This window comes from Haematobia irritans, chromosome 5, assembly GCF_050003625.1.
Source record: "Haematobia irritans isolate KBUSLIRL chromosome 5, ASM5000362v1, whole genome shotgun sequence".
Classification (NCBI taxonomy): Eukaryota; Metazoa; Arthropoda; class Insecta; order Diptera; family Muscidae; genus Haematobia; species Haematobia irritans.
The window spans coordinates 3,030,330-3,048,656 of NC_134401.1; the positions used below are offsets into that span (position 1 = coordinate 3,030,330).

Consider the following 18,327-nt stretch of genomic DNA (forward strand, 5'->3'; position numbering starts at 1 on the left):
TCAAAATATTGGGCATAAAAATTTAACAGAAATTTTCCTTAGGAAAATGCTTGTACAATTTTCCAAAAAGATTTATTCATGTATACCCAAAGATTGATTTTTGTCACCTTTTTCTTTAGTTTTTTTCCCCAATTATTTGTCCATTTGAAATCTCGTTTCTAAACTTAAGGTGATATTAATGATATTTTTCTTTTCCTTCTCTTTAAATTTTCAGTTGGCCCAGTTGTTGCCCATGGAAGAGAATTTCCTTTTATTATTCCGTTTCGATAATCCTTTGGAATCTAGTGTAGAATTTATGAAGGTAAGTGGATAAATCATAAATATATGTCAACAATAGAAATCCGAGCCTAGCTTAAGGAGATCACTCACTGCATGATAAAATAGTAGCATACTTTGGGGATTTTGTTTTGTCAAACGGCCAAAAAAAAAAACAAAGCCATGAATAATTATTTCTTTCTTTTTTCTTGTGTAGATTTGGCGTGAATATGATACGGACAATTCAGGATATATCGAAGCAGATGAACTTAAAAATTTCCTACGTGATTTACTCAAAGAGGCCAAGAAAATAAATGATGTGTCTGAAGATAAATTAATTGAATACACAGATACCATGGTAAGAAAACATTTGCACAAATAGATACCATAGAGCAACAATACCATGAAATGTTCAAAATTTGTTAGCTGATAATGTCCTTGTTTGTCATGATATCCCAGGGGGTCATTTTCATTGAAACAATTTATCAGAGAATCAAATTTATTATTATTATAATAATAGTAAGTGTGTGCGAAAATGTTTATCATCAGAGTCATAAAACATAGTGAAATAATTTTTGAAATGTTAGAGAACATAAATCACACAACAACATTGTTGGACATTTCAAAGTGACTCAAAAGTTTTTATGGTACCATCTGTCCTTTTTTGTAAGCCATTTATTTTGTTTTAATACTAAAGGCATATTGTGATGACACTTGCTAACGATTATTATTGTTGAAATAATATTTCTATATACGTATATTTTTTTAAACCAAATTTAACTTTATATTTAAAATTTCATTTCGCTAGCAATAAGTAACAGAAAAACTTGTTTTGGGAAATTCGTAAAAATTCAGAGATTATACCACCAACGAGTAGTAAATAGTTTGCAAATAGTTTTTTTTTTTAATTTTGTTTGTTGAGTTTTTATAACCCAGTTTAAGTGCAAGCTCATACACTTGATGAAATTAAATGCAAGTATTCTACATAAATCCTCCATTGTGGAAATTGTTATTGTCTCAATTTCTATGGCATACATTTAGGCGTTTGAATAATGCGTAATCTCATTTGTGTGTGCTGTTAAGTGGAAAATACTTTGCAATCTCTTTTTTTTATTTTTGCATACATTATTCCGCATTATGGGGATTATGAGTACGATAATTACAATCAACATAATTCAAGCAATTATACTATATTTATTATACATTTGAGTAAAGAGAATGAGGGTTATATTCCTAGACAATGTCTTTTTATTGCAAGAACATTGAAACTAAAAATGTGTAAAATGTAAATCCCTTCTTTTCAAAATTCTTATAATTTCTTCTGCGTTTCTCTTGAATTATATACTGGAACGATATTCACCACACAAATGAAATACAAACAATCTAAACTTATTACATCTATATGAGCATAATGCCCTCTTGTATTTTATATTCTCTCAATGTCAGTGTCACTCTAGATAATGTTGTGAAACCTACAAAGAAACAAATGCGTATAAATTTTTTTCTATAGCAATTGAGCGTCACCGTTGAAACCCCTGAGATGGCAAACACGCACCATGAAACAAAACTACAACAACAACAATATCACGAGTATACATCGTCTACACATGTATCTCTACATAGTTGAGCAAGCCAAATAAAATGCTTATTATATGAGATTGCAATTACGGTTTTGTGGTAGCTCTGGTAACTTGGCAAAAAGAGTGGGAGGAATATATAACAAATTAGCAACAACAAAAATTGCACAAAGAAATTAAGCAAAGTTTCGTTTTTTTAAATATGTGCTGTACACGAAGAAAATATAATAAGAAGTAATAACGAACTACCTATAACATAGGGTCTGTTTTTTTTTTTATACGCAACAACTTTTTTATTTATGTATTTTACAGAAAGGTATTATATTTTAATTTTGTTCTTTTATTTCATCAGTTGGGCATAAAAAACTTTTGTAGAAAATATAGGAAGGGGAAAATAAGGTTTCACATTAACCTAAAGAATGTAATTGCAAGCAATAACACAGAAACTTGAACAACTCAAAGTATGCAACAGTTCCCTTTAATTAACCAGTCCTAAAAGTATACAACATTTTATATAGTAGATAACAAGCTGAGTGTTGAATCAAAGCCCAGCATGACATTGCTTTGTGTACTATAAAGTGGAAAAATATTTTAATGAATACAAGTTTTGCAAGGGACAGGGACCAACTTTAACAATGTGTTGATTTGCCTTTTGTATTAGCCTAAAAATATGCTAATTACTTTTCAGATTTTCCTCTTTGTTTGTGGCATATTTTATGGACATTTTTGCATATATTTAATTTCAAGCATATATTTTGTGTTTAAGTTTAAAATTTTTTTATGAATTTCTTGCTAATACGTTTTTTTGATTTTTTCTCGTCTCTCTAGCTTCAAGTTTTCGATGCCAATAAAGATGGTCGTCTACAGTTATCCGAAATGGCCAAGTAAGTTTTTTGTTCGAATAAATATTCTTAGTTTCTTTTTTTAGAAATTTTATTTTATGTTTAACTGTCATCTTGTGGTTAGAACTAATTACTTGCCTAAAAGTTTGTCAGTATTTATTCTGGTTTCAACATTATGACAATTAATATGGTAATGGCTTCAGCAAGCTTAAGGCTTGTTACTATTGTTGAACTAAGAAGTTAAGGAGGAGATAATATCACCGGAAACTTCTAGTTCTAGTAGAAATTTTAAATTAATCTTAGATTAAATATGTAAACATCCAACTGCTACAATTCCTAATAAAAACTATTCTTCAAGTAGCCTTAACAAATCAGTGGAGATTCTTATTAATAAAAATCGCACTATAATGAAGAAATAACAAGAAAAATTACAACTTTGGTATTTTGTAATCATATTAAACTACAGGCACAATATTTTAAAATCACCGGTATTCGGTGCAGATAACAATCAGTAAATCATCAAATATTAGTAGACAAAATTAACAATGTGATTATCGTGAAGAAATACAGAATCCCACAACAGAGAGGTTAATAAGTCGTTTGAAGTCTATCCGTCCATTTGTCCTTCAGCATGGGTTGCTTTGGAAATTTCAAAACTATACTTCAGATCTATAGAAATAATTATTACTTAATCGATTTCTCAAATAAACCACATCGGTATCTGCAAAAAAAAAAAACATAAATAGTGGTAACACTAAAATAATTATGAAGAACAAGAAACATGAAAAGGAAGGCGAAGTCTATGAAACTTTGGAGCACTTTCCTTGCAACTGACATGCATTCTTGTAATTTAGAAGACAAATGATTGATGTTAACAATCCCCTTTATAACAGGTTGGCTGATAAGTCCCCGGTCTGACACATAGATGGCGTCGCTAGTATTAAATGCATATTATTTTTATATAGTACAAACCTTCAAATGAGTCGTGTCAAAATTTGACGTCTGTAAGTCAATTAGTTTGTGAGATAGAACGTCTTTTGTGAAGCAACTTTTGTTATTGTGAAAAAAACGGAAAAAAAGGAATTTCGTGTTTTGATAAAATACTGTTTTCTGAAGGGAAAAAATACGGTGGAAGCAAAAACTTGACTTGATAATGAGTTTCCGGACTCTACCCCAGGGAAATCAACAACAATTGATTGGTATGCAAAATTCAAGCGTGGTGAAATGAGCACGGAGGACGGTGAATGCAGTGGACGCCCGAAAGAGGTGGTTACCGACGAAAACATCAAAAAAATCCACAAAATTTTGAATGACGTTAAAATGAAGTTGATCGAGATAGCAGAGGTCTTAAAGATATCAACGGAACGTGTTGGTTATATCATTCATCAATATTTGGATATGCGGAAGCTCTGTGCAAAATGGGTGCCGCGCGAGCTCACATTTGACCAAAAACAATAACGTGTTGATGATTCTGAGCGGTGTTTGCAGCTGTTAACTCGTAATACGCCCGAGTTTTTCCGTCGATATGTGACAATGGATGAAACATGGCTCCATCACTACACTCCTGAGTCCAATCGACAGTCGGCTGAGTGGACAGCGACTGGTGAAGCGTGGAAAGACTCAAAAGTCCGCTGGCAAAGTATTGGCCTCTGTTTTTTGGGATGCGCATGGAAAAATTTTTATCGATTATCTTGAGAAGGGAGAAACCATTAACAGTGACTATTATATGGCGTTATTGGAGCGTTTGAAGGTCGAAATCGCTGCAAAACGGCCCCATATGAAGAAGAAAAAAGTGTTGTTCCACCAAGACAACGCACCGTGCCACAAGTCATTGAGAACGATGATAAAAATTCATGAATTGGGCTTCGAATTGATTCCTCACCCACCGTATTCTCCAGATCTGGCCCCCAGCGACTTTTTCTTGTTCTCCTCACCTCAAATGGATGCTCGCAAGGAAAAAATTTGGCTGCAATGAAGAGGTGATCGCCGAAACTGAGGCTTATTTTGAGGCAAAGGAGTACTACCAAAATGGTATCAAAAAATTGGAAGGTAGTTATAATCGTTGTATCACTCTTAAAGAGAACTATGTTGAATAATAAAAACGAATTTTGATAAAAAAAAATGTGTTTCTCTTTGTTAGACCGGGGACTTATCAGCCTACCTGTTATGTGCTATGGAATTTTTCATTTTGTATAAGAGGTGTCCTCCACTATGCCATATATTTCATAATTGCCTATAAGTATGCAGAATGTGATCATTAAGCTAAAATGTGATCCAAAAAACTAGACAATGTCGATTCTTTTCAATATAAATGAACTGAGTTGGAAACCGGATTTTCTTCTCTTTCTGTTGCTCGATATACAGCTGAACCAGCATTGAGATTCTTGCGAGCACAAATAATAATTTTTCGTTTTACCCTATTTATTTAATTTTTTATTTGATTATATTATCAAATAAAATTCAAGGCCTTTGTGTCAAAAGAGATTAGGAGATCTTTTACCGACCCCGCTTATTTACCAAATAAGACCTTTGTGCCAAAAAAGTTTAGGATAATTTTTTTAAAAAACACTATTTAGTTAACATAGGTGCTTTATTTCATTACTATTTTTACAGATTTTATTTCATTCATTGCCATAAAGTAGTCCTAAATTCACTATTACCCCTTCTAGTAAATGGAGAGTTTTGAATCTCTTCTTAATAATATCCCTCAAATTTAGTTGTATACATAATCAATGATAGGATTAGGACATCCAATACTCGCTTTATCTGTTATCTGTTCCTTTTTAAGAAATTTTTTACTTAGTCTAAATGTTAATTTCTCTTTTTTTCTTTCTTATTATGTATCAGATTACTTCCAGTCAAAGAAAACTTCCTGTGCCGCCAGGTATTTAAGGTAAGCAAAAAATGGTCCATTTTAACAAATTATCAAATATTAGTCATGCATCAGAACTATTCACCATAATTGTTGATTTTCATATCATTTCAAAATCAATTATTTGTATAAGGCAATGAAATTTTTTTTTATCAATTTTATGCATTTCAATTTAGAATAAATTATTAAAACAATTGCACTTAATATTATGATATCCCTTTAAACCAAACAAACAACAAATGCTAACCAGAAGAAGTATAATAAAAATTCACTTAAATTATTTTATTATGAAATTTAATAAATTTATTATTTGTGCATATATGTTTTTTTTATTTTTTGGTTTTTTCAATATTATTTCTATTGTTTTGTTTAGTTAGATCAATTTATTAGAACTAGAATAAAACATTGCATACCTTTAGGAGAATGTTGTGTTAATAAACATAGCATACTTTAGGTGAATGTTCAATGAGCTGATTAAAATTTAAAATATTCCAAAAAATCTATCGTCTATATTTTACTTAGACTCTTTAAACATAGTTCATTAGTTTTATTTTTTTTTATTTCATTTTGGTTTTAAATCAATTAACAAAAACAAAAACAAGAATAGCCTTCTCAATGCCAGTTTTTATTCAAAATATTTATTTAATCAATAAAATACTTAGATAAGACCCTGTAGGCCGTTGGCAAATACTTAAGAAAGTCATAAACTAGTCTCAGACTTTTCGAAATGTGGTCAAAATATTTGTTTTGATAAACAAAAATTGTTGATTGCTGGTATGACTTGTTTACTTTTCGTGTTCGTTTTTTTTTTATTTTTCACCATTAAACTAAACAGAAAATATTTTCCATAAGTCTCCAATAAGGCCTTGTTATTATGAATGCTTTCACTAATATAAAAGCCATTCTAAACGGGTGTGAGTGAGAGAGAATAAAATCTCATAAATAATCTGGCAAGAGTTCAAGGATATGTGTAAAGGTTATCAACAACTATTATACACTCGCACTCTCACATGTGGTCTGGAGAAGGCTTTTATTTGTGTTCATGTTTACTCGTCTCCCCCATACTCCTCAAGGTCAAGTGCGTATAAGCTAACCGAATACGAAATGGATATTTTTTTTTAGCAAACGTAAACAATATCCTTTTTATTGTATTTCACTGTGTGTGATCAGAATAGAAATGTTGCGTTGTAATTAATGGTAACAAATGATAAAGATATTACAATGACCCTGTAGACGAGTATAAAGAGAAGACTTTTTATTTTTGTTCTTCTACAATAGTATCACCGGATCTGGATAAATACATAAATTAAGTTATTCTATGCCAGGGTTTAATTTCCATTATAAATAAAAGCTTACCATAATAGGATATATATTTTTTGCTTTTTATACTCAAGGCCCCCATAGAGTTCACAATAGTACTGGGCTTTATTTGCAAATCTGTTTTTAATGAATATTTCTTCTATGAAGGTGTCTAGATAGCCAGGAAGTTGTAACCACATCCGTTACTAAACCATTGAAAGTTTGTGTGAATAGGTTTGAAACACCTAGCAAAATTATTATGGGATTTTAAAAGGTAGTAGACAAAGACTAAACCACAGTGGTTTGTAGGGGACACAAAAAGGTAAATAAAAAAATGAATTTTGTACAATTTTTAAAGGAGATTTTATGGTAAAGATTAAACAAAATGTTTCTCCAATTCAATTCAGTAATAAAAAATATCCTTTTTAAAACCGAGTCCGGATGACGTGCTACATTAATTCGTTTTGTTTGTTATTGTTGGCTTCTCTTCAATCGTTATTGTTGTTTTTGATCTCAACTTAAAGCCATGCATTGACTAAACTACAAGTGTAGCTTAACCAACAGAGGAAAAGTATGCTTGTCAAATTTATTTTGGCAAAGCCCTACAGACTGCAAGATGGTTGGATGTACAGCTGTTTCGGAATTACCACATTCCTCATCAGCATCCACTACTTGCATTAAAACTATCAACCAATTATCAGAATAAATTCGGGTAATTCACTCAACCCAAAGTGAACTGCACTTGAACCTTCCGAAAAAAGGTTTGATAGTCGGCTACTGCCTAAACAAATGTGCAAGCATATCTCTTTTCCTTTGCCAAACTCAAATCATCGATTTGAATGTAGTTGGCTACATTACATGCTACATTAATGTTAAGGACCTTCTAAATATTCGGTAATTTCCCCATCTATACTTGGAGAATATGTACCACTACTGAAAAATTTATTCGATTGAAGCACCTATGGATATTTTGTAAAAAAGACCGGAACTTCTAAGCCGACTTTTTCAGTTTTTTCGAAATCATCTAATCGACTTTGGAATATTTTGAAAATCGAGATAAATCTATTAGTGGACTTTTTGTAGTGACCAAAATCGTCCAATCAAATTTTAACGCAAAACTCTAAATTCAAATTTGAATTGAAAAGAAAATATGATATTGCTCTCTCACACAGAAAAAAAATTCACGAAAATTTTTCTAATTAAAGTCTTGAGTTTTAAAAATATTCAATTAAACATTTAATTGATTCAACATGTTTTTTTAATTGAAACAAAATTCAATCACAAAAATTAATAGTATCAATTAATTTTTTAATTGGATCAATTAATTGTTTAATTGTCTTTCAAATAATTTTTTAATTGATACTATCATTTCTGTGATTGAAGACATTTCAATTAAAAAAATAATTTCGTGGTTGAATCAGAAAAAAAATTTTGTGTATGATGGAAATTGATTAAAAAGTCGAAATAGCAAAATGTTAAAAGTAGACTTTTTAAAATTTTGAAAAATTCGAAAAGGTGAAAAGTATTTTTTTTATTCCCATTACCACACTTTGGTGGAATGGTTAGCATGCCCGCCTTATATGTAAAAGGTTGTGGGTTCAATCCCAGTTTCGACCAAACACTGAAAAGTTTTTCAGCGTTAGATTATACCCTCTCTGTAAAGCTGGGGATATTTCTGAGATGTCTTGTCATTGAGCTAAATACAGATTGGGACAGCACTCAATGATAAGAGAGAAGTTCACCACTTGTGGACTGAATAGTCTTAGTGAGCCTGAAATAACGGGCTGTCTTATAGAACCCCTAAATCTAAATCTAAGCAGGATCCTAATAATTTTGGCTCACGGGTAACCCATACCTACACAGAAACAAATTTCACGAACATTTTTCCAATTAAAGTCTTAATGGAGTTTTAGAAAATATTCAATTAGAAATTGAAATGATTCAATAATTTTTTTAATTGAAACCAAAATCAATAACAAAAATTAATAGTATCAATTGGATCAATTAATTTCTTAACTGATACTATCATTTCTCTGATTGAAGACATTTAAATTAAAAAAAATTAATTGGATCAATTAATTTCTATGTCTAAATCTCCAGCACTTGCACTGAATTTGAAGACCAGTTAACAAATTCGAAATTTACAGATTCCGTGACAAAAAATTCGAAACAAAAATTTAAACTCTGTAAACATTTTCTATCGAAAGTATATTGATTTAGTTTCGACATTGAATAAAAAAAAACTGTCACAGGCAATATCATCTTCTTATCGAGTTAGTGTCCAGACCGAGTGTTGAACTCGGAATCTTTCGTATTCATGTCGATTTATGAAGTTTACGTTTAGGGGTTTGATAGCTATCACAGTCGAATTTATTTCTCAACGGAAACACCCCATGCGATAGTGATATTTATTGTGTTTGTTGTGTCACAGATATTACAACCAGAAAAGTTGCTGGCGATGCCAAATAGTGCAATTTTTGAGAAGGTAAACAAAACAAACTCCCAAATGTTTGTAGGAAGAAGTAATCACTGTGTTTTGTTTGCCGATGTTTATTTGCTTCCGGTATTAAATTTCATATCAGCTCTGGACACAAATGCACTCTCTCTTAAATACACCAACACACACATCAACAATTTCGTATTTAATCTTTGTGATAAGTTAATATACCCACACAGTTGGACCAAAGGAAACGTACACCAACAGTCATGCTTTGTAATAATTTGGTTAAACCAATGGTTTGTGGTTTGCTTTATGGTCATAGCCATAGGCACTGATGCCATATTTCTGTCGGTCTCGCAACGGTTGGTGGTAATATCTGTGATTCCTTTGGTTTTTTCTCTCTTTTTGTTTTTTGTGTTTGCCATCCAGCATCAAAGTGTGGCATGTGATTTTGTGCGGAAACAAAGACATGAAATTTATAAGGCCATTTTTGGTTTCTCTTGGCTTTAGCTAGGCCTTCAACAATCATTTCCGTTTCCAGTTTCATTTCCATCTCCCACATATAAGTACATGTCTTTATCCTTTCGTAATTGTCATTTGGGCACAAGTCAAATATACCGACAAATGGCAATATGTTGGAGATTTGTTACAAAGTATCCACATTAGCAACATTTCCGAATGTTTCTGAATACCCATGAAAACTAGAATAGAGAAAGGAAAGGGAAATGAGTCATATGGAAGATCATTTAAACATTTGTTTTTAGAGATTGATTGGGATTAATAGGAGAACAAGAAATTCGTTTTCTGCCCATAACATGGCAAATAAAGTTTTAATGATAAAGAGTTGAATTTTAAGCCAACAACCAAACTTTAATAGGAATAATTCAAACATACAAAAGAACATGTCCATAAGAAGAAAATGTTGTTATGGGAGACTATAAGCTTTTTCATAATTGGTATTAAAATTATTAAGATAAGAAATTTTTTCAATTCCATGGGAGAATAACAGGTTGGCTGATAAGTCCCCGGTCTGACACATAGGTGGCGTCGCTAGTATTAAATGCATATTATTTTTTGATTGGTATGCAAAATTCAAGCGTGGTGAAATGAGTATGGAAGACAGTGAACGCAGTAGACGCCCGAAAGAGGTGGTTACCGACGAAAACATCAAAAAAATCCACAAAATGATTTTGAATGACCGTAAAATGAGATAGCAGCACATTTGACCAAAAACCACAACGTGTTGATTATTCTGAGCGGTGTTTGCAGCTGTTAACTCGTAATACTCCCGAGTTTTTCCGTCGATATGTGACAATGGATGAAACATGGCTCCATCACTACACACAGAAAACAGATAGGTTGAAAATCGATTATTGTAACGAAAATTCTACATTTACAATCAAATCGCAGTTGTGTCATTCATTTTACTTTATTTACAATCGTTATTTCGTTCCTTCTACCATTTGTTGTTTGTAATACAAGACAATTAGTTGTCTAAACTAAATGCCTCTCTTTTGAAAAATTTTGATCGAATTCGATAGGCACAACCAACCTTATAAAACCTGTGTAACTGTCATTTAGTAGGCAGCACTTTCGTTTGGTACTCACAGCCGAATTCCTTTGAATATATTTTTGAAATGCCAATATAATTATTACCATCAACGTTGAAGTATAGTGTGTTTTTTAATATCAAATAACTACATAATATCAAATAACTAATAACGAAACATTTCTTATTTGTTTCGACGTTTATCTGGCTCATCCGTGGACTGTCTATAAAATATTGTCGTGAACAACTCGCGCCGTGCGAAACTGGCCTTAGTACACTATATTGGCTGTGAAACTAAAATAATACAAAGCAATATTGGCTATATTGCAAACAAATAGCCTCAGGGTACTCACTGCTACGGTGCGTCCTCCATATGGTATAATTTCATTGTGTTTAACACGGCGGCTCTGAAAAAAATCCATATCTACAACTGCCTTATATATATGAAACCCCAAGAAAGTGACCATTGGGGATAGGTTCGTATGTCGTTTTAAAACTCCACACTAATTTCTTTACTTAATTTATTGTGTGTTTTAGACGGGCTATAGACATTTCGGACATCATCTATAAATACTAATATGCTGAGAGCACCAAAGATTTAGCTCCATTATCTGCCGATTCCCCATCCTATCATGCTGGAGGGTACAGTTTTAAGGGTGAACATTTTTCATAATGTATTAATATATTGTATTTAAGTATATGTACCTTCCTATCATCTAAAAAATATAAATAAAATGCAGTATTTTGTGGGATTTTGTTATTCAATTCGGTCATGGTGGTTTAAAGTTGGGAGATACAACCAAACGAAGAAGGGAGCAACGACCCATTTCATCGTCTGACACAACCAACTCCATATATAGTATTAATTGGGTTTCCCATCATTCGATTGAGTCGACCGAATTTGTTGGGTGTCACAACTGCCAACTGGTAGTTGCTACAACTGCCAAAAGGAGGTTGGCAATAAATTCGATTATCACAACCAATCTGTATTCTCTGTGTACACTCCTGAGCCCAATCGACAGTCGGCTGAGTGGACAGCGACCGGTGAACCGTCTCCGAAGCGTGGAAAGACTCAAAAGTCCGCTGGCAAAGTAGTGGTCTCTGTTTTTTTTGACAAAAAATTGTGTTTTTCTTTGTTAGACCGGGGACTTATCAGCCAACCTGTTATATAAGACACTTCATAATTGATATTAAAAATTTTTAAGATAACATTTTTTTTTTCAATTCCACTTATTGAGTATGACTTAGAGTATTAAGCAAACTCCGACTTGGTTGTTTTTACCCTCAAAGAAGAGATTCCTTATATGAGGTATGGAATTCTAGACATTTTATACGCACTGAAAAAAACAGTGAACCCACCAGGAAGGAAAACTTTCGATTAATTTTAGAAAATTTTTAATATTTTTAGAAAATTGTAACTAAACAGTATTACAAACGCTGGCATCACGCCGATATCACAAAATTAAGTAAATATTTTCCAACAAATTCAAGAAAATTTATTTGACATTATTAAGTTTTTTCACTTGTTAAAGAAAATTTTGTAGTTTGAAGGAAAAAAATTGGAGTTCAAAATTGCAAGAATGTCTTTAGTGACATACGAAGTTCATGATGAACGCATTTCTAGTAAAATTTACAAATTTAAAAAAATAATGAACTATGTTGTGAGAAATACGAATTTAGGAAATCTTTATTCTTAATTTGTATATAATTTTTTCACGTTTTTTTAGTTATTTATCTAATGTACGCAAAAATTTATTATAGTAAAGGAAACTTTCTCCAAACATTATAATTCCATGAACTGCAATAAAGTTAAATTGGCTTTAGTGAAATAGAGAGTTCACTTTTTTTTTGAGTGCGTAAAAAATATTCAAATAAAACAGACTAGTGACAATCTTTTAATAACTAGTCATAAAGTTGAATAAATTTGATTAAAAACCAAAGACTTTGTAAGAAATGGAAATTTTGTTTATATAAAATTTCGTTCTGGAATAAAATATTTTTTTTCTTTGTGTGTAGGATTGTAAAAAAATAGTTCTAGTCAAAATCAGAATTTGATTCAAAACTTCCCCGACTTCAAAAAAGGTTTTAATGTTTATCCGAAGAAATTATTAAATTTCCTGTTTTTTAGACTTAATTTTCCGCCTTAAAATTTCTTCTCATTTGGGAAAAAATATTGTTCTTGACCTTTACTTAGTTGTTGAAATGTCCAATATAACCTTTGCATAAAATACAGTGTACATGCACACAATGTCCCAAAATATAAAAAAATTAAGAGAACTTTCACATGAAAAAAGGAAAATTTTCATTGCAAATATATTTTTAGAATGTTAGCCAGCATTTGTACGAAAATGTTGATTAGTTTTAAATGCCAAGACCAAAATTGAATATTAGTCACGAACCCATGTTATTATACTCCATGAAGTATTACTGTTACTAGCTGCGAACAAAGGAAAAAATAATATAATATTTTTATATATTTTTTTACATATATAATTTTATATTATTTTCTATATATATTTTTTGTTTTGCTTTAGTTTAAAAGCTTAAATCGCTTTTGTATCGATTTTAAAATAATCCATATTAAATAAATTTTATAATTTTATCTCTCTTCTTCTTCCCTTCCATTTCCCTCACTTTCATCTGTGTCATTTTATGTCAAAAATATCACATAAATGCTTCATGCAAACAAAAATTTCTTTTCTACTAACAAAAACAAAAATGTGCTTTAACTGAATTAAAAAAAAAAACAAACAAACAATAACAAATATAATCTATATTTTCTTTAACAAAAAAAAATCTATAATCACCATGATGCACGTTTTCGTTTTACTCAAAACAAAAACAACATAAATCTCTTTAAATCTGCATTGAAATTTTATACGTCTTTGCATTAAAAAAATCGACAATTAAAATACCATAACAACATACAAATTAAATGGATTGCAATAAAAAATAACAACCTTGTCATAATTGAATTCATGCACTTGAACACAAATGTAAACGTCTACTTTATCACAACAACCACCACCACCTCAACAACAACAACAATAATAATAATAATAATAACAACCATGTAATAATAACAACAATAATTATTACACCATCAATACAAATACTTAAACAAATGAAAATATGTATGATACAAATAACAATAAACATAGGAAGGTATTGAAGTAAGTACCTCGTCTACTACACTCTGTTTGTTTGTTTCCAAGAAATAAGAAAAAAAAAACTGAAAACATTGTATATTGTTTTTAAGAAACGTACAACAACATAATTAAATGTTTTACATATTGTGTTACAAATTGTTGTGTTAATTGTTGAAATATGTTTTTGGTTAAACTTTTGTTTTTCTTTCTGTAAAGTGTGGTACTATTGGTGTGATAAAAAAATGGTTACCAAATTTTTATTTCAAAATGTTTGGCTTTAGTGAATTACAAAGATTATTCAGAACGCAACTCCTATTTATTGTATAACAAGAAAAGCTCAACTTTATATTATAAACAATCCATTGTTAATTAGGGTCTGAACCTACACGATGAAGGGGATAATTTTTATGTGCTTTCGCCATTAAAAGTTAGCTTTATTAGATGGGGACCAAATTGAGTCATTTACCCTGCGCCAGATCTATATTGAAGACACATGTGTGGCATCACAATGGACTGAATATTCTAAGTGAATCAAATCGGACTGCCACTTTAACCTAACCTATATTGAAAACTATGGAAAAGTCCATTCGCCCGGACGGAAGCATAATTTTATTTCTATAGGAAATTTTGTCAAAATTTTATTTCTATAGAAAATTTCGTCAACCTTTTATTTTTATAGAAAATTTTGTCAAAATTCTATTTCTATAGAAAATGTTGTTAAAATTTTACTTCTATAGAAAATTTTGACATCATTTTTTTTTTCTAAGACAATTTTGTCAAAATTTTATTTCTATACAAAAGTTTGTCAAAATTTTATTTCTATAGAAAATTTACAAAATGTCAAAATTTTATTTCTATAGAAAATTTTGTCAAAACTATATTTCTCCATTCTTTTTGTTTTGTTATTGTTGGTTTTGTTCTTTAAGCTTTGTTGTTGTTTTTATTACAGCTTAAAACCATACATTGACTAAACTACAAGTGTAGCTTAACCAACAGAGGAAACTGAATTCAAATCGATGATTTGACAGTGGCATAGGAAAAGAGATATGTTTGTTTTGAATTTATTTCGGCATAAGCCGGCTATCATACAAACCTTTTTTCGGGAAGTTCAAGCAATTGCTTGTATATATGTTTAAGTCTATCCGTAATATTAGACATTGTCCTATAGAATTTCACATTAACCAGACAGCTTTTAATACTAGAAATAGCTCTAACTTATTGGTAAAGAGATGTAGACTAGAATTAACGAAACAAAGAATTGGACACATTGGTGCTATAGAATATAATCAGATGCCTTTTCATCTGAAGTCAATATGTACAATATCCTCTTTTAAAACACAATTAAGACAATATCTTCTTCAAAATATTGAAATGCTTCTAATGTAATTTAACAACTGGAAAGTAAATGAACTGTAATATCTGAAAAACTACAAATTGTATAATATATATTTACTATTGTAACACTCATTGCCAACTCGCCCCTAAAATGTCTATAAGGCGCTGGGGCACTACGAAATTTGATATTATGTTCTGAAATAAACTTAAATAAATAAAAAAAAAAGTGTGGTTCATTGTTGGGTTTAATGAACTGCCTGAATTTATTCTGATAATTGGTTGATAGTTTTGCTGCAAGTAGAGGATGCTGATGAGGAATGTGGTAATTCCGAAACGTGCGTCCATCCAACCATCTTGCAGTCTATAGGGCTTTGCCCAAATAAATTTGACAAACATTCTTTTCCTCTGTTGGTTAAGCTACACTTGTAGTTTAGTCAACGTATGGTTTTAAGCTGCAATAAAAACAACAACAAAACTATATTTCAATAGAATATTTCGTAAAAATTTTATTTCTATAGACAATTGTGTCAAAATTTTATTTCTATAAAAAATTTTGCCAAAACTATATTTCTATAGAAAATTTTGTCACAATTTTACTTCTATAGAAAATGTGGTCAAAATTTTACTTCTATAGAATATTGTGTCAAAATTTTATTTCTATAGAATATTTTGTCAAAACTTTATTTCTATAGGAAATTTTGTGAAAATTCTATTCCTATAGAAACTTTTGTCAAAAGTTTATTCCTATAGAAAATTTCTTCAATATTTTATTTTTATAGAAAATTTTGTCAAAATTCTATATCTATAGAAAATGTTGATAAAATTTTATTTGTATAGAAAATTTTGTCAAAATCTTATTGCTATAGAAAGTTTTGTTAACACTTTATTTCTATAGAAAATTTTGTGAAAATTTTATTTCTATAGAAAATTTTGTAAAAATTTTATTTCTAAAGAAAATTTTGTCAAAACTATATTTCTATAGAAAATTTTGTAAAAATTTTATTTCTATAGAAAATTTTGTGAAAATTTTATCAAAACATTATTTCTATAGAAAATTTTATTTCTATAGAAAATTTTGTTAAAATTCTATTTCTATAGAAAATTTTGTTAAAATTCTATTTCTATAGAAAATTTTGTCAAAATTCTATTTCTATAGAAAATTTTGTCAAAACTTTATTTCTATAGAAAATTTTATGAAAATTTTATTTCTATAGAAAATTTTACTAAAAGTTTATTCCTATAGAAAATGTCTTCAATATTTTAATTTTATAGAAAATTTTGTCATAATTCTATTTCTATAAAAAATGTTGATAAAATTTTATTTGTATAGAAAATTTTGTCAAAATCTTATTTCTATAGAAAATTTTGTTAAAACTTTATTTCTATAGAAAATTTTGTTAAAATTTTATTTCTATAGAAAATTTTGTAAAAATTTTATTTCTATAGAAAATTTTGTGAAAATTTTATTTCTATAGAAAATTTTGTAAAAATTTTATTTCTAAAGAAAATTTTGTCAAAACTATATTTCTATAGAAAATTTTGTAAAAATTTTATTTCTATAGAAAATTTGGTGAAAATTTTATCAAAACATTATTTCTATAGAAAATTTTATTTCTATAGAAAATTTTATTAAAATTCTATTTCTATAGAAAATTTTGTCAAAATTCTATTTATATAGAAAATTTTGTCAAAACTTTATTTCTATAGAAAATTTTATGAAAATTTTATTTCTATAGAAAATTTTGCTAAAAGTTTATTCCTATAGAAAATGTCTTCAATATTTTAATTTTATAGAAAATTTTGTCATAATTCTATTTCTATAAAAAATGTTGATAAAATTTTATTTGTATAGAAATTTTTGTCAAAATCTTATTTCTATAGAAAATTTTGTTAAAATTTTATTTCTAAAGAAAATTTTGTCAAAACTATATTTCTATAGAAAATTTTGTAAAAATTTTATTTCTATAGAAAATTTTGTGAAAATTTTATCAGAACATTATTTCTATAGAAAATTTTATTTCTATAGAAAATTTTGTCAAAATTCTATTTCTATAGAAAATTTTGTCAAAATTCTATTTCTATAGAAAATTTTGTCAAAACTTTATTTCTATAGAAAATTTTATGAAAATTTTATTTCTATAGAAAATTTTGCTAAAAGTTTATTCCTATAGAAAATGTCTTCAATATTTTAATTTTATAGAAAATTTTGTCATAATTCTATTGCTATAAAAAATGTTGATAAAATTTTATTTGTATAGAAATTTTTGTCAAAATCTTATTTCTATAGAAAATTTTGTTAACACTTTATTTCTATAGAAAATTTTGTTAAAATTTTATTTCTATAGAAAATTTTGTAAAAATTTTATTTCTATAGAAAATTTTGTTTCTATAGAAATTTTGTCAAAACTATATTTCTATAGAAAATTTTGTAAAAATTTCATTTCTATAGAAAATTTTGTGAAAATTTTATAAAAACTTTATTTCTATAGAAAATTTTGTAAAAATTCTATTTCTATAGAAAATTTTGTCAAAATTCTATTTCTATAGAAAATTTTGTCAAAACTTTATTTCTATAGAAATTTTATGAAAATTTTATTCACAGAAAATTTTATTCATAGAAAATTTTTTCACAATTTTACTTCTATAGAAAATGAGGTTAAAATTTCATTTCTAAAACTTTATTTCTATAGAAAATTTTGTAAAAATTCTATTTCTATAGAAAATTTAGTCAAAATTTTATTTCTATAAGAATTTTTGTCAAAATTATATTTCTATAGAAAGTTATCGCAAAATTTGTATTTCTATAGAAATTTTTTAAAAAATTGCCTATTTGACGAAAATGGACCAAAATCAACCAAATACCATGTGGTCCAATTATCGGACCAAATTTAAAAATTAATAATTTTTTTGGACCAAATATGGTCCAAGAGGGACATGCTAATCATTGCACCACCATGGCTACATATGATGTGAATAAGAAATTGGAGGTCATAAAATGGCGAACACTGG

At 29.0% G+C, this 18,327-nt stretch overlaps 1 protein-coding gene across 3 annotated transcripts in view; it reads left to right on the forward strand.

The window, feature by feature from the left end:
* The window catches only part of Cbp53E (Calbindin 53E), an 83,456-nt gene that overhangs the window by 45,645 nt on the left and 19,484 nt on the right, over nucleotides 1–18,327 (forward strand). For 2 of the 3 annotated variants that reach the window (XM_075310084.1, XM_075310085.1), the window contains exons 5-9: nucleotides 215–301; nucleotides 473–613; nucleotides 2,661–2,716; nucleotides 5,522–5,567; nucleotides 13,996–14,007. In XM_075310084.1, coding sequence (XP_075166199.1) covers nucleotides 215–301; nucleotides 473–613; nucleotides 2,661–2,716; nucleotides 5,522–5,567; nucleotides 13,996–14,007 — 342 coding nt within the window. The remainder of the gene's footprint in view (nucleotides 1–214; nucleotides 302–472; nucleotides 614–2,660; nucleotides 2,717–5,521; nucleotides 5,568–13,995; nucleotides 14,008–18,327) is intronic. The other variant, XM_075310087.1, reaches the window with a different exon arrangement.